At 39.4% G+C, this 24,524-nt stretch overlaps 1 protein-coding gene across 1 annotated transcript in view; it reads left to right on the top strand.

Moving 5' to 3' along the window:
* The first annotated feature begins 261 nt into the window (after positions 1–261).
* ALCAM (activated leukocyte cell adhesion molecule) overlaps positions 262–24,524 on the top strand; it is a 186,908-nt gene continuing 162,645 nt past the window's right edge. Inside the window, exon 1 of the mRNA XM_087818137.1 lies at positions 262–396. Coding sequence (XP_087674263.1) covers positions 324–396 — 73 coding nt within the window. The 5' untranslated portion in view covers positions 262–323. The remainder of the gene's footprint in view (positions 397–24,524) is intronic.

Genomic DNA, 24,524 nt, shown 5'->3' on the forward strand with positions numbered 1-24,524 from the left:
AAGGACCGCGCGCACCTTTCCGAATTGGTCAAGTGTCCCCCGAGAAGAGAGGGTCGCCGGTCCCGAGAGAAGCAGCCCAGGGGCCAAGGGCGAGCGTCGAAAGGGAGGGAGGAGGAGTTGGGGCGTTGCGTGGTGGAAAGTTACGCGCAGCGCAGACCCGAAGGTGCAGCGCCCGCAACCCAGGGGACGGTGTGTCTGGCAGAAGCCGCGCCCCCTCCCCCCCCGCGTCCCGACCCGCGAGCGCGCGGGCAGCGCGGGGTAGGGAACGACGCCCCCTCCTGCGCCGCGGACTCCGCCGGTGGCTCCCGAGGAGGTGGAGGAATATGGCATCGAAGGCGGCCCGCTCCTGCCGTCTGGTCTTCAGCCTCTTGGTCTCCGCTGCTGTCCTCAGGCCAGGTGAGCGAGAGCCTCCCGCGGCCCCTGGCCGACGCGGGCCGGGGCCGTTTCCGTAGGTCCCCGGCGCGGGCCTGGCGCCGCGGGGCAGTGCGCCCAGGTGCGCAGGGGAGGGACTGGGGCGGCGGCGCGGGCGCAGAGCGGGCCCCGGGCTCCGTCACCTGTGCCGCGCGCCTGCACTTGGCCGCTTAGCTCAAGTTTGCGCGGCGACTGGGGCACTGGGTACATCTCCAGGAACTTCGGGTGCGGCCGGGGTCGGGGCTCCAGGGGCCCGAGAGCGGGGTTCGCCTGGGGCTCTCCCCTTCCCCCTGTGGCTCCCGCCCGGGAGGCGAGTTCTCGCCCACTGACAGCCCAGCCCCTGGGTCTCAAAGTCCGCGTCACTTCGCTCCAGGCAGTTTTCCTTTCGCTTAGCTCTCCGAGACTAAATAACTGCCCGTACTTTTCCCCTGATAAACCCCCTGGTAACTTCCCTGTGGTATGAGGCGAGGAGGCGATGGGAGAGGCAGGGGAGAAAGACTCCAACCGCCCCCCTGAAATCCTCCCAGGACGCCCCCTCCCCCCTTGCCTGGGTGGGCAGAGAGTTTAGGGACGGTGGTGGGCAGAGCCCGGCCGGGCTCGAGACCTTACTGTGGGGTTTGTGAATTTTTCGGGACCTATGATCCAACCTCAGATCTCAGTTCTGTTCTGAGCCTCAGAGAAAAATAAGGCAAAACCCCCAACAACTGAAATACCTCGACGGGAATCCCTTCACCCCGGGGTTGTCCCCTGGCTCTGTCACCCCGAGACCCGCGTGGGTCCGAGCAGCGCGTGCTTCCTGCCCGCGGGCACTTGATGAAGCAGCAGGTTTATTTCCTCGCTAGACTGAAGGATTATGTGGGATTTCCTTGACCCTCCTGAAGTTTTGATCGCTAGCTGGCCCTTCAGAGACAGTTGCAGGCACAACTCCTACTTTCTCTTATGTCAGGCTCCGTGTATTCTCCTGTCTTGGGCGTTTATCAAATTAACACTCACTTTCCTTTTGCCTTTTTAATTCCTGCGCATCCCCCCTCGGTGGTTGGCAGGTGGGGGCCCGAGAGGAGGTTTGAAAGCTCCTGGATCTCTCCCAGGAAAGGGGGGGAAGTAGGGCTCGGGGCTCGAGCTGGGGGGCGCTGAGTGTTTGGGGGCTGCAGCTGTGCGCGTCGGCGGTTGGCGGGGTGCGGGGGAGGGGGCCCTCTCGCGAGCTCCTCAAAGTTACATTTCTGGGTGGCGAGGGTAGGAGCTCACCTGCTGTTCCGAGGCTGGAGAAGGAGGCGGCTGTGACCGACCTCCGGGCCTGGGGCCGGGGACTGTGAAACGCGAGTTCCGCGGGGTTGGGGGGGGGGGGGGAGAGGCCCCCTTGGGTTTGGCACCGTGTGGGTTCCTCTTTTCCCTGATCCCCGTGTTGCTGTGGGAAAGAAGGGCACTCGCTCTGGAGCCAAGAGGAGTGAGGAGAGGAGGGTGCTCTCGCTGGTAAAACGCAAGGATGCGCACGCCCACAGTTGGATTCACCCACAGCCCCACCCCGGGAGCACACGCACACGCACACGCCCAGTGTGTTTTTCCGTGCGGTGGCACTCGTGCTGATTTTCAGTGGGGTCACTTCGTGGGACAGGCTTTTCCGCACATTTAACTGCTGAGAGGGGAGGGGTTCCGCCTCCTGACCCCCTTGGTGGCGATGCCTGTGGCACGCGGGCTCGCGTTTCCCCGCCGCACTCCTTTCTTCCCCTTCTGCGCGAGCGCCCGGAGGGGCTCCCCGCCTAACGCCCCCAGGGGTCAGAAGCCTCAGCCCCTCAAATCAGCGGTTTCCTCGAATTTACCGGGCTGGCATTATGCGCGACATTCTCAGTCAGCGTGTTTTTTTAACAGAAAGGATTATGGCGCTAAAAGCGCCACGTCCGGACTCGGGACGCATGTCCTGGGCTGCAGGCGCGCGTCCCTTCTCCCGAGCCCCCGCCAGCCGAGCCTCGCGGGGGTGCGGGGCGGGCTCGGGCACCAGCACCGGGGCCAAGTGACTGCCCCGCTGGCCGCGCTCCGTTTCCGGAGCAGCCCTGACAGTGGGTGTCCAGATCCAGAGGACAGAAATCAGAGTTCATGAACCTGCTCCTGCAGGGCTGCCGCGCTGCGGTCACTCCCTCGTGGATACGTGTTGGGCATGGCATGCTACCTGTGTGGAAGGGAAGGGGAGATAGGCATGGGCCACGAAGACTGAGCTCGGACTTATACAGGCAAGGAAGTATGTGCTCACCCTCCCAGGCAGCAGAGAATCCCATTATTCTTACAGAAAGAGCGTCAGCCTGTGGTGACATTTTGTATCGCTTTTTAAAAGGCTTTCCTTGATTAGTTACAACAAGGAGGTGGGGCCCTGCAGTTAACTGTTTCTTTACTTGGGTGATCTGTGTGCACCCCCTCCCTGGAATTTTTCTTAATTGCTGGCTGATGTAAGGTGAATTCCAAGACATGACCACACTTAAAGTGTGGGTGTGTTTTCTGTTTCTTTTTGTTTGTTTTTTTAATCTCAGTGGTATATTATGCTTGGAAAGCATCAGTTTATCTCAACAAGGTCTTGGAGAAAGCATCAACTGAAATCCAATAATGTCCTTTCAAACCACATGATGTGGGACTATTAAATTTAGTAATTTAAAAGCTGCAAACTATTTAGTAGCCAGTAAATATTGCTTTTTGTTTGATGATTTATTTAATCCAGTAAAAATGAAAATTTAATAGGGTACTGTTTTCAGTAAACTGCTTTCCTAGGTTTGACTCCGGACCTATCTTCAGGCATGTCCAACAAGTCATTTCACCTTTGGGGGTTTCAGCTTTCTCGTGTGTAAGTCGAAGGGTGAGCTAAGGACCTACTCTCTGAGATTAGCTTCAGCTCAAAACTGTTCCTGACTACCTAAGGTAAAAAACCCATTAGGACAACGCAGAGTCATTTTCCTGTATTCTTTCAGACAGCCTGGATGGACACAATTTATATAAATTTTATTATTAGAAAATGTCAGTGTACCCCAATTCCTAATTTTCCATCATTTTTCCTACTTTTATAAACTCATTTTACTATCTTGTGCTTACTCCTCCAGGCCAGAATAGAGCTATTTTAAAAAAAAAGTGTCATGGAGAAGAATTAGTCTCCCACTCTCCTGGGTAAAGAGACCCAGGAAAAGGTTTTTAGATCTCACGCCTCCCCCCCCCCCCACCAAAGAAACCCAACTTATAAGTGTAACCCATCCCTCCTGGAAGTCTGCCTTTATTTAAACCTCATAGATAGTTCCTAGGACAAGATACAAATGATAGTTGATGCTAATATGTTCGTAGAACAGAGCCTTATATGTACACCTGTAAAATGCTCCTAAACCAAGAAGTTGATTTGCACTGTGGTTGTGAGTGCAATATAGAAGGACATGGAAAACACTAATGCTTTCCTCATGTTTTCAATTTTATACAAATCCAAAATACTTTATGATTAATCTAACAAAAGTTGTATTCCAAACTTATTAGAAAATTCAAACATTTTTTTTTTTTTTAAATTTTTGAAGAGAATGCTTGTCTATTGTTGACTTATTTTAAAAAAATAAATGAAAACATACTTTAATAGTTGCAAATGCTACAGAAAATTATATCTATTGGGGTCAGTACTTATGTGTTCAGTTTTTAGCTATGACATATAAGAATGTTGTGACCTTGGGAAAGTTATTTTTCTGCTCCTTTTTATATCCAATCTGCAAAATTTTCTCCTTATGTAATGCATGGTTCTGATTAGTAACTCCCTTGCTCAGCATTTTGAACTTCTCAAGTAAAACATGCTATACTAAGACTTTCATTATATTCTTAATAGAATGACACCCTTTATTTCACTTAATTATCACTTGATCATTTTATTAAAAGCAAGCAAAATATTTCTTTTCTTTTTTTTCCCTCAACTTTTTCTTTTACTCCTCAGGTTTTCATGCCCCTGCACATAGGCCTTTGTAAAATTGAGCACTAAGATATCAGCATTACTTGGTGTAAGATGGCAACATTTTGTTATATAGTATTTTAAATGCTTTACAATTACCTTGTCTTGTATTCTCAGATGCACACCTCTTTTTCCTCTGACCATTTATTTTGTATAAAACAGCAAAGAGTTCTAGATCTCTGAAGCCATTAATGCAAGTAGACACAAGCAATACAGATCCCAAATATGCAGAACAGCAATATAGGTGTAGCTATGATAAAGGAGTATCTCTGTGCCTCTGTGAATACATATAAACTTAAATTTAACTCTTCTCAAAGTGTTATTTTATTCTTTATTGTTTGGTTTTCACAAAGGACCATTTCATTTTTTAAAATTAAATTTATTGGGGTGACATTGGTTAATAAAATTATATAGGTTTCAGGTGTACAATCTATAATACATCATCTGTGTATTTCATTGTGTGTTTATCAACCAAAGTCAAATCTCCTTCTGTCACCATATATATGACCCCTTCATTTCCTTTCTTACCCATCAATATATGTGGCTTATTAAGAAATGAGCCAACTCACTGGAATACTAAGGAAAGTTTTCTTGGAAGTGGTGGTTGATAAATTAATATTTATTTTATTATTGCTTTTGGATATTAGTTTTTTAAAATTTGCAATAAGAAAAAGACCAGAAAAAGTGCTATTTTTATTTCTCATTATTTTTTTAGTTCAGAATTTTCTCTTCTCTGTAGAGATCAAAGTCAAGACTAAAATACATCCTCTGTATTTAAGAAGAGGGTTATAGGATGATAAGGCTAAATCATACAGTTATTATAAGTGTTCTACAGTGTACAAAGTATTATATATTTAGAATTACTGATATTTTCATCCAGCTAATTTCTCTGTTTAAATAACAAAATTTATATTCTCTCCCTTCTACCTTATTATTAAATGGAATACCATGTATTTTTCAGCTAAGACTAGTTCCAAATGAGCTGTGGTATTCAGTAATTGTTTTATAGTAACCTGTTATCATAATCTAATATTGTAGTGTATGTTCCAAGAATGAAATTAGCTTTTAGTGCTTCTTCCCTTATTTATCCAGTCAGTTCTCAGTTATCCATTACATTAAAGGGGAAGTCAATGCTGTGCACAATCCAAAACAATTTCTAATCAAAGGATTATGTAATCTGACTTTGAAGTTCAGGTACTTCAATGAACATGCCTATGTGTGATTTTCTGAGAATCCACAGTATTATAGCATAATGCAACTAAACCGTGGGTGGGTAGTTTAATCAGAAAATAGGTAGCTGTCTAGTTTCTCCGGCTTGATGCCGCCTTTTTCTTTCCCCTACAGCTTTCTTTTTTATTACTCAGTGAACCATACAGCCTGGTATATCTAATGCAGTCCTGGTTTATGCTTGATGGCCTGATTCAGTTGTTAATAGTACCCTACTTCACAGAAGTGCAGTTTAGATGACAAATTATATGGTTAATATAATTATTAATGACTTTCCTGTCTATATGTCTGTCTTAGAGTACTTAACTATAAGACATACATTCTTTATCCTGATCGTTGCATGTTTCTAACCTTTTTATTTAAGTATCAGCTACAGTGAATGAACGATAGGAGTTCTATGCCCCTTCAGTGTCAAGTATAAGAGAGAGACAAGGTTATAGCTTGGAACCCCAGAAGATTGTACTGAGTGTGGAACATTAAGGATCTCATGGTTTGGAACGGAAACCAAATTCACCTGAGTTGCCAAGAGAATAATGGTGGTTGAAATTCACCTGGGAGCCATACTTAGCTACGGAGTATCCAGGGAGGCCTTTTTCAGTCTGATCCTGAAATCCTTTCTCAGCCAATTGCACAATTCCCATTCTGTTCTGTAAGGTTTCTCAGCAGCTTACTATCAATTTGGATTTTTAAAAAAATTACAGGGATGCCTTTAAATTGAAGGAAGCCCTAAGTCTTTTTGCAGAGGTAAGCTATAGTTGTGTCAGTTAGAAATGATGACTTGACTTGGGCAGCTAACTGTATGACTAGAACAGTTGGTTCCAAAACTGACTCGTTCTAATTAGGCACCCATGTGTTATTTGGTTCAGTTATCTCCGAGTGTCTCAGTTACTTAGAAAACCCCAAGAGCGGATGGAGATAAGGAACGCTGAGCAGGTATTATCGAAGGGCACAAGATAAAGGATGCCATAGTATTGTCTTACTTAATAGGGACGAATGCAGGGAGAAGTATTGGCCACTGTGGCTAAAACTCTTGTCAGCATATTCCCAGGGATTTCCCCTGATAGTTGGAAGGTTTCTGGATGTGGAATTTACCTAGCTTTAAATCAAGCAAAAAAACATAAAAAGAGGTCTCGCTACTATTATTACATTTTTGAACCTCAGTGTATCAATTACTGATGCTGCATAATAAAGCACTCCAAAACATAGTGGCCTAAATCAGCAACTGTGTTATGTAGTATATTATTGTGCAGGTTGGCAATTTAGTCTGCACAGTTGGGTGATTTTCTGATTTTAGCTAGATGTCTTCATTCTACTAGTCTGCTGTGGGTCAGCGTAGGAACCTGTACTTCTGGGAACTGGCTGATTGTTGTTCAGGAAAACTCTGTTCTTCTTCATGGTCTTTTATTCTGTAATATGCGTCCTTAGCTAAGCTTGTTCTCTTGTTGGAAGCCACCTTTCTTTGGTGAAGACAAGTCCTAAGCCCAGCTCAGATTCAAAGGTGGGGAAATCATCTCCACCTATGGAACGGAAGGAGCTAAATATGTGATGAGGACTGGGAGAGAGAATTAGGACCATTTTTGCAGTCAGTCTACCTCTCACAGCAATAATGGGGGATGTGGCAGGAGCGAAGACCCTTGTTGCAGATCCTTAGCTGCATATGCACAATTTACACCCTTCTCCTCTGGATCCTTGGGCAAGAAATGGGACAGATTATAGAGTCTCAGGCAGTGTCCAATAAGAATACCATTTCCTACCACTCGTAAACTTTATCTTCCCCTGGAATAAAATTACAGAAAATTCAATGTGTGTGTGTGTGTGTGTGTGTGTGTGCAAGAGAGAGCGAGAGGGAGATTCGTAAGAGTTAAAGGCATGCAGTATTGCAACATGCATTCATAGTCAGAAACTAAAATGTGATATAAGAGGGGTTGTTGGAAAAATGAGGTGCTTCATACATTCATCTGTTCAGTTCTCTTATTTGACAGCTGAGATAGATGAAGCCTCAAGTTAAGAGATTATCTAAAATTCAATAGCAAATTAGCTAGTATTTGGAGACAACAATGTTCTTAGTTTCATGTAGGCCTAGACTCATAGATTCAGGTTTTAGCACTCTAAAGAATCTTAAAATTACATAGCTGCTTGCCTAAGTCACACTGTTAGCCAAATCTAGAGTAACAATCATGTGAATTAACAATTAAGCATATATAACAGCATTCAATAGATACTGTATTTATTGAGGGCTCAATATGTGCAAAGCACTGTGCTTGGTGCTAGAGTTACTGCAATGAACTAGTTCCTAGTCAAGGTCCTATCGCTCCAGGACATTATGTTCTCTTTGAGAAAGAGAAATGAATTAACTAATTCTATAATTATTTGCCAAAAGTTTTGTTAAATATTACAAGGACAAATAAAGAGCATTTTACATCATCAAAGTGGCCAGATTGGGTCTAGAGCTAGGAAGAAAATCAGAAAGGTCCTTTCCGGATGTGATATCTGAGGTATGTGCTGAAGAACAAACAAAAGACGTGGGCTGAGAGAATGGTGTGAGTGAAGACGCCAAGGTAGGAAGGAGCACGTCTCCTACCTCCTGTAGGTGACTAGGGATTCCTTGAAGTTGTTCAAATACCTTCCTGTCATTTCCCTAATTTACTTATTAGTTATGGGGTTCAGATGAGGATCTCTTTGATATTATTCAAATACACACTAGCAAAGCTTTGCATATACACTCCTCCCCCCTTTAAACATAATGAACATACTGTACACACCATTTCCTTTTCTACTTAGTGCACATTTTGGAGATGAAGAGATTATCCCATATCAGCACCCTTTTTAATACCATGTATTGGGTTTTCTTGTATGCACCCTAATTAATTAAATATTTCCTTGGTTCTTGGAAATGTAGTTTCCAATCTCGTTTTATTACAAAAAATACAGAAGTGAGCATCCTAATACGAGTTCTTGTCCATATGTGCAATTATATTGCTGGGGAAATGTCCTGGAAGTGAAATTGCCGAATTAAAGAACGTGTGTAGTTTTCATTTAGAAAGAACTTCTAAAATGACAGTTCAAAGAGTATGTCCTTTGTTGTACATTTGAAAGTTCCTAAGAGGGTAGATCTGAAAAGTTCTCATCACAAAGAAAAATGTTGTAACTATGTGCAGTGATGGATGATAACTAAACTCATTGTGGTAAACATTTTGTACTACATTCGTATCTCAAACCAGTATGTTGTACATCTAAAACGAATACAGTGTTACATGTCAGTTATCTCTAGGTAAAAGAAGAGTATGTATCTTCTAAAAGCTCCAACAAAAGTATGTTGGGATGCCCTTCCTCATATTTCCTCTGTAACTCTGTACTATTAGTACAACTTAAGAACAAACAGTATAATAGGTTGGTTCTTATTTATTTAAAGCTTATGGGAAATATGAGATTTATAGGATTACTAGGCACACACACTCACATGTAAGGCAAAAGCTATGGATAGATTTGTCCCTAACATTATTACACATGAGATGGGGCCAAAAATGGGAAAAAGAAGTGCATTTCTTATGAAATATTATTATTGCTTTCTCCACATAAGATGACTAACTTTTAGAACATAAATTATGTAATTAGAAGCCATATTTTCTTCCATTTTGGAAGATTTATCCTCTGTGGAGGCTTTAAGAATAGTTGATATTGTTTTTCATTACACAAATGGTTTCCAAATATTTTTGTTATTTCATTGTATGATATATATTGTGGGGGTGGTCTAACTAATGCCATTTTGTAAACCCTGCATGACAGTTCTTACTAAACAGACTTCCGTTATTTTTGAATACACTATATTTTGAACAATTCTTCTAACAGGTTTGTTTTAACATGTTCATCAAAAATGTTTATGAGCTGATAAAAAGTACCATCTTCTATACATTTATAAAAAAAACTAGTGCTTAAATATGTTTCGTCTTGTTGTTTTTGGATCTATTATGGAAAGGAGTAAAATATTTATTTTATAGCCACTTCTATATAGAAAAACCATAACAATATATATGAAGAGTTTTCAGCAAGTATATTCTGAATATATATATTTAAAACAAAGCAGCCAATATTCATAATGGAGTTAATATTAGTACATATGCACATTCTTTAATTTCATGAATAGGTCTGTTTCTGCCTAGCATTTAGTTTTAAATGTTCAAACTGGTGGCATTTGTAATTCATTCTGCAAACATTTTCTCTACCTGGATGACAAGTATGCACTTTTCCAAAAAATTTATGTTGGTTATAAGACATAGGTTTTATATTTTTATAGAGTTGCACATGGCTCTAAATATGAATAATGCTGTTGCTATGAGATCCAAGAGTAAAATGTAATACATATTTGGATTCACCCTGTTGGATTAATCCCCTCCTGAACCCAACCCCGGTGGATGGTAATCTAGGTCTCAAACAAAAATTTTCTTTTTAGAAATGACTGTTTAGTATAAGATAAAGTTGCTTTTCTTCTCATACTAGATAGCAAATAAGCATCTATTTATTAAAACAAACCTGCATATGCTCAGCTGTTTGGCTTTTTTTTCTTTGCTGATAAGAAATATGTCTCCTTTCTAAAATAAATGACAAAAGAATAAAAAAGAGTAGAGTTTCAGGGTATGGCTTGTAGGTTATCACTTTTTAGAATTGATCCAAAATGTTTGGTTGCAAAGGATTTGAACTGGCTGAGAAATGATTTTTTGTGGACAGTATGGCTATAGCTGGGTAATATTTTAAAAATAATAATTCTCTGCTTAATTTTTATAGACTGTCAGTGCTCACAGATTTCATAGGCTATCAGAACAGAACACAGATTTCATTGTACAGAGCTCAAGAGCTTGGGCTATGGATCAGAGCATTAGTTTGGTTTTTAGCTCTTGGCTCTGTTTTCTTATTTGTAAAATGATCATAGCAATACTACCAAGTTCATTGGATATGAATATTCAAAAAGGTAATGAATGTATAATGCATTTCTCAGTACATGGCACATAGTGGACTCTCAACCAAAAATGATCATCATGAATCACCTTTTCAGTAATTATACTATTATATTGTCAGTTTATTTGTATCAGAGAATATGTGAAATGCTTCATTTTACTAATTGGAAGATATATTTAAGTCCCATGTAAGTACATTTTTGGCTTTCAAGAACAAAATTGAAATTCATATTCTCATTAGTATATTTCAGAGTCCCAATGTCTGTAAAGTAACTTTCCAGTTTTATCTATTCAAGGAAAACAAAAGAAAAACACAGATTTAAAATTTTAGCCTTAAAATGTAATTCCCTCAAACAAAAACCATTAAAAAAACAACAGCACATGTTTTAAAACTATAAGGACATATGTAATTTACAATACTTTTAGAAAATGGTATTATATGTGTGTTTCTATGATTTAAAAGACATTAGACCTTAGAGAAAAATTTTACAATTATTATAATAGAGTCATTTTGATGATAAAATTATGGTTTTAAATACAAGGTACATTTTCTCAATTATAATTCAATAGAGAGAGCTCAACCATTTTCTTTTATGAGCACTGCAAGATGCTTCTGTTTATTATGATTTTTCTCTAATTTAATGGTAAAATTATTAAAAATATAATTGTAACATTAATGATATTGTAGAAATTGAACAATATCTTCTTATACAAACAATACAAGTTTTAAAACCCTAATTCTTACTTCTTTGTACCCTTTTGATGATAAATTGCTAGAAGAAATTAAAGTAGGTAGACTCTTGAGAAGCATACTTCACTCTAATACAGCAAGGCATCAAAGGCGAGCACAGTTGATTTCCAGTGATAAAATAATGACTACATATTTATATATTTACTGATTGATTTCAGAGAGGAAGGGAGAGGGAGAGAGAAACATTGATTGGCTGCCTCCTGCACGCCCCCTACTGGGGATGGAGCCACAAACCCAGCATGTGCCCTGACTAGGAATGGAACTGGTGACCTCCTGGTACATGGGACAATACTCGAAACTGAGCCACACCAGCCAGACAATAATGATTACTTTTGATATTGCTTTTGTGGTACTATTAAATGAAAACAGTTATATATTTGAATAGGAGAAAAAAATAGCTGTTTTTTTTTCTCAATTACTCCACCTGGATTTTTAACCAAATGATTATAGATTTCTAGGTGGATATAATCTATACTCATATCTTTCCCTGTTTGCCCCACCCCCTCAATTATCACCTTGATTTAGATAACTCCAGTTATATTTTCAATCTAAGTTGATACGCATCACTTGTGTGACTGCGATGATTCATTTACACTTGATAAGATTCAATTTTGTCATGAAAGTATTATACCATATGATTTTTAATCTTTGCCCCTTAAAAATGCTAACATTAAAAATTATAGATCAATTAAGAAAATTTTTTTATAGATTTGAATCAATGGTAATCACTAACTTCTACTTGAGTTCCAATTAAGAAAAAATAATTTAAATGATGATTTCTGCTTATTTTTTATTCAAAATGAAAATGATTTTATTGAGTTCCAGGGGAAATTACTTAATCTCACACTTTAGACCTTCTAATTTATTACTAAAATGTTGTCAGTTGAAGAAACGGCCAACACAGACAGCTTTTAAACATTTCCTATTGAAATTAGATACCTGCTCTTACATCATGCTAGGAGGGCAGCCGGATGATTGAGGCCTACAGCTGTTGCAGTTTTAAACATTCTTTAAATTAAGTGTCTACTTTATTGTGTTTACATTTTGTTATAAATTAGAGCTTCTGGAGCCAAACTGTGTGGTTTTTAAACCTGTGTCTCCACTTTCCACCCTCCCATCCAGGTGACACTGGGCAAACTGCTTCACCCCTTTTATGTTCTAATCTGTGCAATAGGGATAATAGTAACATCTCTTAGGGTTTGGGGGTTTTATTTAAGATTAAATAAATTAATACATATGAAGCTCATTCAGTGGTATGATTGTCAAATAATAAGCTCTCCATAAATTGTATTATTCAAGTAGTAATGATTTTAAACCAATTTGAATCCCATGAGTACCTAGAGAAGAGAGGCCTCAAATTGTTTCAAAGTTATAAAATTGCCAGCTATTGCTCTTTCCCATGCCACCTTTTTCTTCCACTGAAAAAAATTGAATAATAATGAGAGTGATGTTATGTTATTTATTGAACATGACCTTGAACCTACTCACTTGATAAAACAAGTTAGTCATTCACAAACTCCCAGACTTTATCCGTTACTTATCAGTATCATATTCATTAAGACTCAGTTTTCATCTGATAGTGAAACACCACTGCATTGCAATTCTGAGTTTTAAATCTAAATTTAAAGGTAAACTTGGAGCTAAAAACAAGCCATCTTGCAGGCTATAGTTCCCAATGTGTGAGAGCATATTGTTGCCTTAGGTCATCAGTGTAAGTTGGCCAAAGGTTCTTTAGGAGTAGAAAAGTGCATGTGCTTAAGACTTATGTGGACGCTAGATTCAGAGTAAAACAGGGCACAGTAATCATAATACCTAAGGAAGTGAGAATAATAAATATAGTCTAACAGATTTCTCCAGCTTCAGTCTAGCACCCTTCTGACATCGTCTCCCCTTGGCCATCAAATTGATACAAGTAGAATTTTGTAACTAATCTGCTTAAAATACTTCCATGGCTCCCTGCTACAAACTTCCTATCATAGCATTTAAGGTCCTTCCTTCATTTTTTAACACAGTCTTTCTTAGAGTTCCACGCTCCAGCCATACTTCTAAGTGAGCCACAGCCTTGACTGACTTATTCTTAGAACTCTCTCCTTCACACCACCCGCCGTCACCCTTCCTTTACCTGAAAAACAACTAGCATTCCCATCTTTCAGAAATAATTTAGATGCCACCTCCTCCAGAAACTCTCCCCTGCGCTCCCTAAACTGTTCATCCTCCGTAGTTGCAGAGCCAGTTTCATTTGCTGCCTACCGCCTGTTCATCTTTGTCACTCTCTCCAAGAGGATTTTTGTGTTCTGGAGGCAGGAGCCGTTTTCTTAATCTTTTTTTCTACTCACTGTCTATACAGTATATCCCCAGTACATAGATGATGATTGAACAAATGCATTAGTCAAAATTAGAAGTGTTGATTATTAATGAAGCCTATTTAAAACTGCAACATTTATTCACATGTGCGTAAGAAATATGTACACTGAGACAATGTTTCCGCTTCTTTTAGAACTTTAATTAGAGGATGATAAATCTCTCAAATTATGGTTCTTAAACAAAAACGATAAAATATTTGCCAATATCCTATCCAAGGTTATGCAATGCAATATGAGAAGAAATGGAAGAAAGGCAGTCTCCTTTCCTCCAGGCGCCAGTCCAGGTTCATACAAAATAAAAACCTGAATAACTGCGTTCTTCTGGAGCTTCCATAGACATCGAACATTAAGTGTAAGATATTCTGGAGAAATATAAAAATTTATTTATACTGCTTTGTTTTTAAAACTATGTTTTTCTAGGATAAAGGAACCCATTCTCAATAGGCAGTAAATGGCTGGTAGTGTTTTATTTCCCCTGCTTCTAGTTCTTCGATTAAACCTGTGGATCAGGGCATTTTTCCAAATATGGCAAAAATAGTATAGAAAAGATTTCATAAACAAGTTGGTCGGCCACGCAGGCAATATTTAATATATTTGTAGCACGGAAAATACATGTGTATTGCAGGCCGTACCTTGAATGCTGTTAACAATAATAAAGTAACAATAAAATTTACAATCGGGGGCAGCCCGGCTTCCTGCGCGCGGAGGGCCCGGGCACCAGGCGCCGCCGTGGCTGTGGCCCTGGCGACAGATTGCGCTCGGGTGGCAGGGGTCCCTCGCCCTCGTCGCTGGCTGATCGCGGTGCAGCCGGCCCCGCGAGTTCTCCGTGGGGCTGCGGGGCTTCCTGGCCGCGGAGCAGGACGCCCCAGAGGAAACCCGAAAAGGAGCGCAGGGTGCAGAACCAACAGCTGGGGAGCTTTTACCTCTCCTGCAGGGGGCCGGGCCACCAGGGTGCTGGGTTCCAGGACAGTCCAAAGAGGCGTTTGGAAGCTCGCCCACATGTTGGTGCCGTAAAAACACGTGGAATGTCCCTGAAGAGCAGGGTCCCCGCCGGACAGCGGCGCAGGTTCCACGCGCCCGCAGGTCTGGCTGCCGCGGGTGGCCTTCCTGGCAGCATGTGCTGCGCGCTTGGCATCAGGGACGCCGGTGCCTGGAGAGGCAGCCGCAGGCATCCTTGGCCTTGAGCCAGGGCGCGAGAGAGGGTTTCCTCTGCACGCAGACCGTCTCCCAGGCTGTCTGTCCGCCGGGTGACCCCCGCAGACGCCCCCGCATCTCCACCTGCGTCCACGAGCTGGACCCCGCTGTGCGCCTCTCAGCCTGAGAGACCGCTCTCCGGGGACGCCCCACGAGGGCTGGAAGGACGACGTGGAGAGGCAGAGGAGGGTCTGTGGCCTCTCCGTCGGGGGCTTGCCTAAGGGGACAGGAGCCTGGGCCTGGCCGGCCCCGCTGACCTCAGGGTGGCCCGCGAGCCTCGGCCCAGCGCCAGGTCCTAAGCGCCGCGCTTTGCTGCTTCGCCGGTTGTGTGGCCTGCGCACCATCGTAACTGAAACTCTTCTTTGGGGGTAAAAGAATGGCTTTGACAAGGACAGGTTTTTCTCTGTGGTTTCTGTGAATTTGCTCTGCAACTCAGGTCTGTCAGAAGCGCAAATGCCTCTTGGTAACGTTCACTTGGTGCTTGGTGAGGCACCGGGTGAGTGTGTGGATGGTCTTGTGATGCGTCAGAAGGGATCCCCGGCGCTTTCTATATTCGGATTAGCCATCCACACACAGGTATGAGGACAGCTAATTAAAGAGGGCTGCTCCCCCCTCCAAAAAAGAAAAAGAAATAATTTGGAGAAAATCTGGTGATTTTTGCAAATGTATTTTCTATCAAAGCATTTTAAAATTTCAGACACAAACCGAAGACAAATTTATGAAAAAATGGAATGATTTTCTTTTTACTGAAAAATAAACTTGGTACTCTTGAAACTAACATATTTTAAGAAACTGACCAGTACTGATAAAAAAAAAACAAAAAAAAAACAACAGTGCAGAATTTGAGGGTATTTGATAGCTGAACCCTTAATGGTTTTAAGTCTTTCTGATGTCTCTTCTCTGGGCAACATAATCTTAACTCATAAACTTTCTACTTAAAGCTTTTTTTATAAACTTTGATTTTTTTTCTTTACTTTGGATCCTTCCTAGTTCTAACTTTTAACTTCTATATGATGGTTTTATTCTGTCATTTTCATAGATGGCCTTGTTAGTAAATTTTTACTTTTATGGTCTGTGAGTCAAGTTGTCTCTTGAATTCCTGCAAAGAAATTCTAGTTATTTTTCTAATATGTTATAAAAGTACTTGTTCAGATGTCCAACATGTTGGCACTGTTAGCTCCAGCTTAGTGGCTACCTTCTATGTTCCATGCACAGTAGCACTTTACAAAATAATGGCCGATATATTTTTACAACCAATTTTGTTTAAAAATTATACTTTTTAATTTTTTGAATTAGAAAATCTAATCTCACTTACAGTCTTTCTAGTATAGGACTTTGAATGCACTATAGCATGTGTATAAAAAAGTAGTCAAATATATTATCAAATAAAGCCAAATAAGTGGGACTTTCTCATTCTTTTACTGAGAAAGTTGGGCCATATCAGTGACCTGTGTCCGTCTGTTTGGAATCAACTGCACAATGATTCATGCATGAGGCCTCTGAATAGAATTATTCAGGGCCAGATTTGATCCTAGTTACAGGTTCCCTCTCTTGGCTTATTCTTAAATAGAACCCAATTAAACCCATTCTCATTGGCTAGGGGTATTGTTTCTCATGCTTAGGTTTTTGTTAGACTTTTCCCCAGATCCTACCTTCCTACCCCTTCCCCATAGCCCTTACCCCTAAACATTTGACCCCATTTCCTAATAGCCTAGACTTGGCCTAACATTTTATTAAAATATATATTTGTAATTATTTGCTTTCTTAGTGAGTTGTGGATTTTTTCTTTAAAAAATTAAAATTACATGGAAATGTTACGTTATCAAGTTAGGCACATTTATGAGAAGCGTGCCTGTTTGGACACAAAGCCTCAATTCAGGAACTACCTGTAACAAGTATTACTGTATTCCTTTTGCAAGCACAGTCTCTAGTGTTTGGAATGCTGTCCTTCTGAACTTAATCCTTTAATGTGAAAATAAACATCAAAGGTAGTGTGAGCAAATTACCCAATGTACATGGTTTTTTTCAATAGTTTCAATCTCACTCTGGTTAATATCAGATGAAGTGTTGATATATCAAATAGACGACTTTTGAATTTCGTGTTCTTTTTTTACCCCAGGTCATCTTTCAAATATAACTTAGAGATTTCTCCATAAGAAAAATAGTTAGAGTAACTGAGTAATTAAATTTTCCACAGCAGTATGTAGTAGTCAAAAGGCTGAGGTTCTAAATTAGTTTCTTATAGGAAGGGCAGGCGGAAATAAAAATGAAAAAAAAAAACAATCCTCCCTACCCACAAAAACACCAAGAAACCGTCAAACAAGAAACCAGGAACACTTCAAACATAAGATCATCTTTTACTTTACTCTTTTGTTGGTTATTTACTTTTGCCTCTGGGAGCATTACACAATCTATTAGCTTTTTCTCTTTAGATGTTTGCAGAATACGGAATGTACCACTAACTTTTAAAAAAATAACATTGATTCTCACAACAGAACCAGTGTGTACTTGTTATCCACATAACTTGCATCGTCAAATATAGTTGCTTTACAGGTTATAAAATAAAATGAAAAAGCAGTTAAGAAAACAGGCCCCTGCAAACAGTCCATACACACCACTAACTTTATTATTTATTGATTAAACAGAAAGCGTTTACTAGTACATGTTGGTTTATCATTGTTGAATCAGGATCATTGCAGAGTTAATAATACTGGGAACTTTCCTATTCTGTGTGGTATGACTGCCAGTGGTCAGTGTCAGAGTAACGTAGAAGACGAGAGAGAGGATACGCCCCAGCTTTCAGTTCCACCTTCGTCAGCAGCCATGAGATTTTGGCTGGTCACTTCATGTTTCTGTTCTGTTTCTTGGCTTGCTCAATGACGATATTAGGCTAATAGGCTTCCTTTCATGTGATTATGAATGTTGTATGATTTTGTTCCACTGCCAAATAAAATGATCTTTACATTGTCTCTTTGTATTATTTGTTCTTCTTTTGTCTTAATCACTATGCTCGGTTAAGAGCTAGCCATGTAAGATTTCGCAGATTGAGATTCCCACTCACAGTGGACCATAAATAACCACAGGAAAAAAAAAATATATAGGCAAGCATTAACAGAGTATGGAATTATGATAGACAAGGAGGAATAAAACGCCCCCTCTCCCCATTCAACACTGAACAAACGTCATGAGAGCACAGAATTACATTACACTTCAGTCTTCATATTCTAAATAAATATGTAGAGAAGTTTAATTTGGTTCAGATATAAACAATAAGTTGATTAAACCTTATAGAATACAAGTCCTGTGAGGAGGGGTTAAGCTCTATGGAAGAAAGGGGTAAAGGGTAAATTAATAACTGTTATAAGAACACACACCCAAGATTCCCTGTCATCACAGAAAGTTAGCTCACAACAGTCATAACAAAACAGGATTCAACTGCTGAAAGAAGAAGCAAGTTTCTTGATTTTGATTTTGCTACTTTTGGGGAAGAGTCAGAGACCACTGTCTCTGATAGTGATACAAAATGTTATGGCCACTTGTCTGCCTGGGATGCTTTATATGTATTCCCTACTCCAGGCAGAGATATTCTGACATCTCTTTCAATTTGGAGATCAGTATGGAAGGAAAATAAATTGATAACTAATGCTTCATTTTTCTTACCTGTAAAGTGATGCTTCATTTGTTTTATCTGTCCAATTTTCCCAACACCATTTAGTGAATATACTATCTTTACCAGATTGTATGTTTTTGCCTCCTTTGTCAGGTATTAATTGACCATAAAGGTGCGGGTTTATTTCTGGGCTCTCTATTCTGTTCTATTGATCTATATGGCTGTTTTTAGTTTGTTTGTTTTTATACCAGTGCCATGATGTTTTTATTAGTATGGCCTTGTAGTGTAGTTTAATATCAGGTAGTGTAATTCCTCCACCCTTGTTCTTCTTTCTCAAGATTGCTGTGGCTATTCACGTCTTGTGGTTCCATATAAATTTTTGGAATATTTGTTCTAGTTCTGTGAAATATGCCATTGATATCTTGAGAGGTATTGCATTGAATCTATAGGTTGCTTTGGGTAGTATGGACATTTTAATAATGTTAATTCTTCATGAACCTATTCATGAACATGGTATATGCTTCCACTCATTTGTATCTTCTTCAGTTTCCTCTCTCTAAAATCAATAAACATATCCTTGGGTGAGGATTTCTTAAAAAATGGGCAAAGGACATAAATAGATATATCTCCAAAGCGGACAAATGGCCATTAGATATTTGAAAAGCTGCTCAACATCACTAATTATTAGAGAAATGAAAATTAAAGCCACAGTGAGATATCACCTCAGACCTGTCAGAATGGCTGTCATGAATAAATCAACAAACAACAAGTGTTGGCGAGGGTGTGGAGAAAAGGAAATACTCATGTACTATTGGCGAGAATGCAGATTGGTGCAGCCACTGTGGAAAGCAATGTGGAGTTACCTCAAAAAATTAAAAATGGAGCTGCCTTATGACCCAGCAATTCCACTCCTGGGAATTTATCCAAAGAAACCCAAAACACTAATTTGAGAGAATATATGGGTCCTTATGTTCACTGCATCATTATTTACAATAGCCAAGACTTGGAAGCCAAGTATCCATCAGTAGATGAGTGGATAAAACAGCTATGGAACATTTACACAATGGAATATTACTTAGCCTTAAAAAAGAATAAAATTTTACCTTTTGTCACACCATGGATGAACCTAGAGAACATTATGCTAAGTGAAATAAGCCAGTCAGATAAAGACAAGTACCATATGATTTCACTCATACAGTATGTGGAATTTAATGAACAAACGACTAACAAGCAAAATAGAGACAGACTCATAGATAGGGACTCATAGATAGAGAGCAGGCAGATAGCTCTGGTAGGGGAGTCTTGAGGGGATGGAAGGATTGAGAAAAAAAAGGGAGAGAAAGAAGTCATGGACTCGGACACAGTGTGGTGATTGTGGCGGGGGTGGGGAGGAGGGTGGGTGGAGATGGAAGAGGGAATATGGGGATAAATGGTGATGGAAGGAGACTTGGGGTGGCACACAATAAGACATACAGATGATATATTCTAGAATTGTACACCTGAAATATTTTATTAACCAATGTTGTGCCAATAAATTCAATAAAAAAGTAAAAAAATAAAATATGATTCATAATTCAAGTATGATTCAAGACAGTCAGTTCATAAACTAATAAAGAGAAATGGTTGCACTATCAAAAGTCACTGACATACAGAAATAAATGAATGTATAAAAAAATAAAGTGATAGGAAGAAATTGTAACTTGAGATTCTTTCTTAAGTTCAAATTATGTGTACTTTTTTACTTTGGGGATGTTGGTCCTCAACCTTAGCTTAATATTTGATTATAGACATATCCTTCTAGGAAAACTTATTTTAGGTTAAGAAAACAAACTTTTTTTTTCTTTTTCTTATAAAATATGAAATGGGTATCTTTTGAGCTTAAATAATTAGATTCTAAATGGTCCTAACCACACCCTGTAGATCTTTAGCTGTTGAAGGCTAAAGCCCTGAGCTTTTACAGTGAAGAGTTGGAGACTATAAAGTGAATGGTTATCTTAAGAATTTTGTGAAAGAAAAGAGGAAGAAGGAATCACTGAAACTAGTTAAGTGGGCAAGTTATGTCTTAAATAATGTCTCTAAGGCAATTTCCTTATCTGTAAAATGAAAGGAATAATGATAATTATATCAAGGTTTGTTGAAAGAACTAAGAGATAATCTTTGTAAAGTAATTAGCAGGGTCAATATCAAACAGTACAGGCTTTGGAAATGTAGCTGTTATTATTAGTACTTCCATTATTGTCAACATCTTAAGCTTTAATAAACCGTACCTTCCAAAAAAAAGTTGAAATATGACACATTTAAATGTTACAGAAAGGAGGAAAATGTTTTCTATGCAAAGTGGAAAATTATTTCACTACATTTTTCTTTATTATTTATTAAAAATATAAGAATAAATAGCAAGAAAAAGTGGTATACTGATTTGTACAAAAATGGAATGTGTGTTTAAACAGACACAGTCATTTAAAAGGATTGTGTATACATAGATACTTTTTCTGAAAAACATACAAAAACTTTAAATAATGGCTATTGCTGAAAGGGGATACTGGGGATATAAGATAAAAGAGAAGCCTTTTTTCTAGCTACATATTCTTTCATGCAATTTGAATATTTATGTTTGTATTATTTTTAAATAAACTACTAGTGCAAAGATTATTGTAATAATGGGGCTGCTACCAAAACTGTGGAAGAGATACACGTCTCAAGTAGTTCATTTACTCATTTACTCAGTTTGAATTGAGAAATTAGGACACTTAATTAAATGTAGTGCTGTCCATAATTATGAAATTTTAGAATAACAGTTATACTCAGTTTTGTGTTTTGTGCTTCTCTTTCCCTTCCTGGTTTTCTGAAATATTACAGTAAACCTACAAACATGCTGGAATTAAAATAATCCTTCACTTTTATTGGCATTTTTAATACTAGTCCACATTTACGTTTAAATCACATTCAAGATGAGATTGCAGAGTTTGCTTATTGATTGGTGTCCTGAAGTGATTTGCAAGTGTAAAATTGTAATCCTATACGATGACTGCTAAAAGATTATTCAAACATATAGTTAACAAATTCACGCCTGTGATGACAAGCGAGTATGAGGAAAAGAAAACATACAACGAAAGGGACTTTAATTTTGTATCAGTAATAATTTTCTGATACCAAAGGTTGTTGAATCATGTTTAGTGAAATGGATTATTGTAGAAGCTAGTGGCATTGTAGTCCTGGAGAAATATCTCCCAAATTCTTGTGATCCTAATTATTTAGGCCATGATCAAATTCGGCTGTGAAACAGTCTATTTATACTCTTAAAATTCACAGTACAAATAAACTTCGCTAATTCCTAATGTAAAGAAGTTTGTTAACCACTGTTTAATCTGGTGTCTGATTTGAGACACTTGGAGAAGCAGCGTTTCGGAAGCATTATTTGGTGGCTAGCTCATGTGTGGTGTTCTCTCACCATTTTACTGGTACAGCCTACCAAGAAGCCGGAATGAAGAAGTTATTGCTGACCAGAATCTGAGAATGAATGAATGGAAGGCATTTGTAGAATGTATGAAGAACATCTGAGCAGAATGAATCCCAACAGCTCTTTCTATCATGCATGATATCAGTTTGATTTTATTGGTGATCTGGCCGATCTCAGCTGCCTTGTTTGCTGAGCTGATACCCAGACATACCAGCCTTATAACAAAGACCTGATTAAAGAGAAGATCTGCCAGGCTGGCCTGGCTCAGAGGTTGAGCTTTGACCTAGGATCCAGGAGATCGTGGTTTGATTCCCCGTCAGGGCACATGCCAGGGTTTTGGGCTCCATCCCCAGCATGGGGCGTGCAGGAGGCAGCCGATCAATGACTCTCTCATCATTGATGTTTCTGTCTCTCCCTCTCCCTTCCACTCTCTGAAATCAGTAAAACTATATTTAAAAAAGAAAATCTACCTGCTCCTTCATGGGCAGGCCCGACAGGCTGGGAAATAGTTGTGTTGGAAGCATTAGGGAGATGGGGGTGGCCTTAGAACAACTTAGAACACAGGTGTGCGCAGCGTTCTGGAGTGGAAGTTTTGTCATACAGTAATCCTGGTTCCATTTCGGTACACTCTAGTGAGGATCGAATGTGTTAGATAAAATGGGAGTACTTGTTCAATCCGAACCTTCATCACCCCCTTTTTTCATTCTTTTTTTCTAAACCTAAACATTTTTATGATTATTTAGGGGGAAGTTGTTTTTTTTTGTCAGCTAATGTTGGTTCCAGTCCTGTAGAAGCTGTTCATACCTGCTTTATAACATTCATTGTACTAACCCTGCTTAAAGTTGGGTGAGGTGGTGATGACACAGTTTAGTTATGTCCTAAGGTAAAGTAGTAGTGAAAAACAAATACTGGTTTTAGTTATTTTAAAAAAAGCATTACTCTAGTCATGTTTACAAGTAAAATACATTACATTAATATATTACACAGATGAAACATATTATCCAGATTTAGGATTATTTGATTTCTGGTATAATCTAGAACTATATTTCTGCATTATAAATAAAAATGTGACAACAGAAGAGCAAAATAAACCTGTTTATTTCTTACTAGCTGCATGCAGGATTTCTTTATTATTTGTAATTTACATCCAATTTTAAATTTTAAGCTTACTTAAATATGGGCAATTTTAAATTTGTGGAAGTAGCCAATAATAATTGTATTATTGTAATTTTTGCTTGATATGTTGAATACTTTACATCTCATAAGTGCAACCTAGAGGCCTCAGGGATTTTCAAGGATATAACCTTACTACACAGAATATAGAAAAATTGTATCGCCAAACTATTATGATAAATCATAGAAAATTTGGAATCATAACTATCTGTAAGTAAAACACTTTTTCTTATTCTAATTTAAGGATTGCTTAGAGAGATGGAAAATATTAAATCTTATGTCTTCGGTGCAGGAATTTAACAGGGCTAGATTTTGTGAGACAGAGTTAACCCTCCTAGTAATCTTTGAAACACCAAGGTTGATTCTTTTTGCATATAGATTTATACAAAACATGTTTACAACTTGCCTGATTCAAAGAGACACCACTTGGCTACATTCTCCTTATAGCTATTCTCTCTGGCATTTTCCTGAAAGATCGCTCATAAAATGATTCTTTTAAATACCAGCAGTCCAGGTAATGGTGTCTTAGTTTTAGATTGTATCCTGGCATTTAGAAATCTAAATTGTTCTAATCCCTCTTTTGTACCTGACATTTAGTTCACAGCTAGTCAAGAGCTAATTCAAAAGAGATTAGACTTTAGAACATATGTATATGTGTTTTAGCAGAAACGACTGAAAGAATACTACACACAGAAATTAACACAGGACATACAGATGGCCAAGAGGCATATATGAAAACATGCTCAACCGATGCAAATGAAAACCACAATGAGGTGTCACCTCACACCTGTCAGAATGGCTCCATCAACAAGTCAACAAACCACAAGTGCTGGTGAGGGTGTGGAGAAAGGGGAGCCCTAGTACACTGCTGGTGGGAATGCAGACTGGGGCAGCCACTATGGAAACCGTATGGAGGTTCCTCAAAAAATTAAAAATGGAGCTGTCTTTTGACCCAGTGATCCCACTGCTGGGAATATATCCTAAGAATCCTGAAACACTAATCAGAAAGAATATATGCACCCCTATGTTCATAGCAGCGCAGTTTACAATAGCTAAGATCTGGACACAGCCCAAGTGCCCATCAGTAGATGAGTGGATAAAAAAGCTGTGGGACATTTACACCATGGAATACTACGCAGCTGTAAAGAAGGGTCTCGTACCCTTTGGGACAGTATGGATGGAGCTGGAGAAAATTATGCTAAGCGAAATAAGCCAGGCAGAGAAAGACACACATCGCATGATCTCACTTATATGTGGAATCTAAAGAACTTAATAAATAGATTAACAGAATAGATTCAGTGACATAGAAGGATGGATCAGACTGAGAATCTCAGGGTGTGGGGGGGAGATTAACCGAAGAATTTATATGCATAAATGCACAACCCATGGATACAGAAAATGGTGTGGTGAGGGACTGAGGAGGGGGTG

The sequence above is a fragment of the Miniopterus natalensis genome, chromosome 6 (assembly GCF_054644295.1).
Source record: "Miniopterus natalensis isolate mMinNat1 chromosome 6, mMinNat1.hap1, whole genome shotgun sequence".
Lineage (NCBI taxonomy): Eukaryota > Metazoa > Chordata > Mammalia > Chiroptera > Miniopteridae > Miniopterus > Miniopterus natalensis.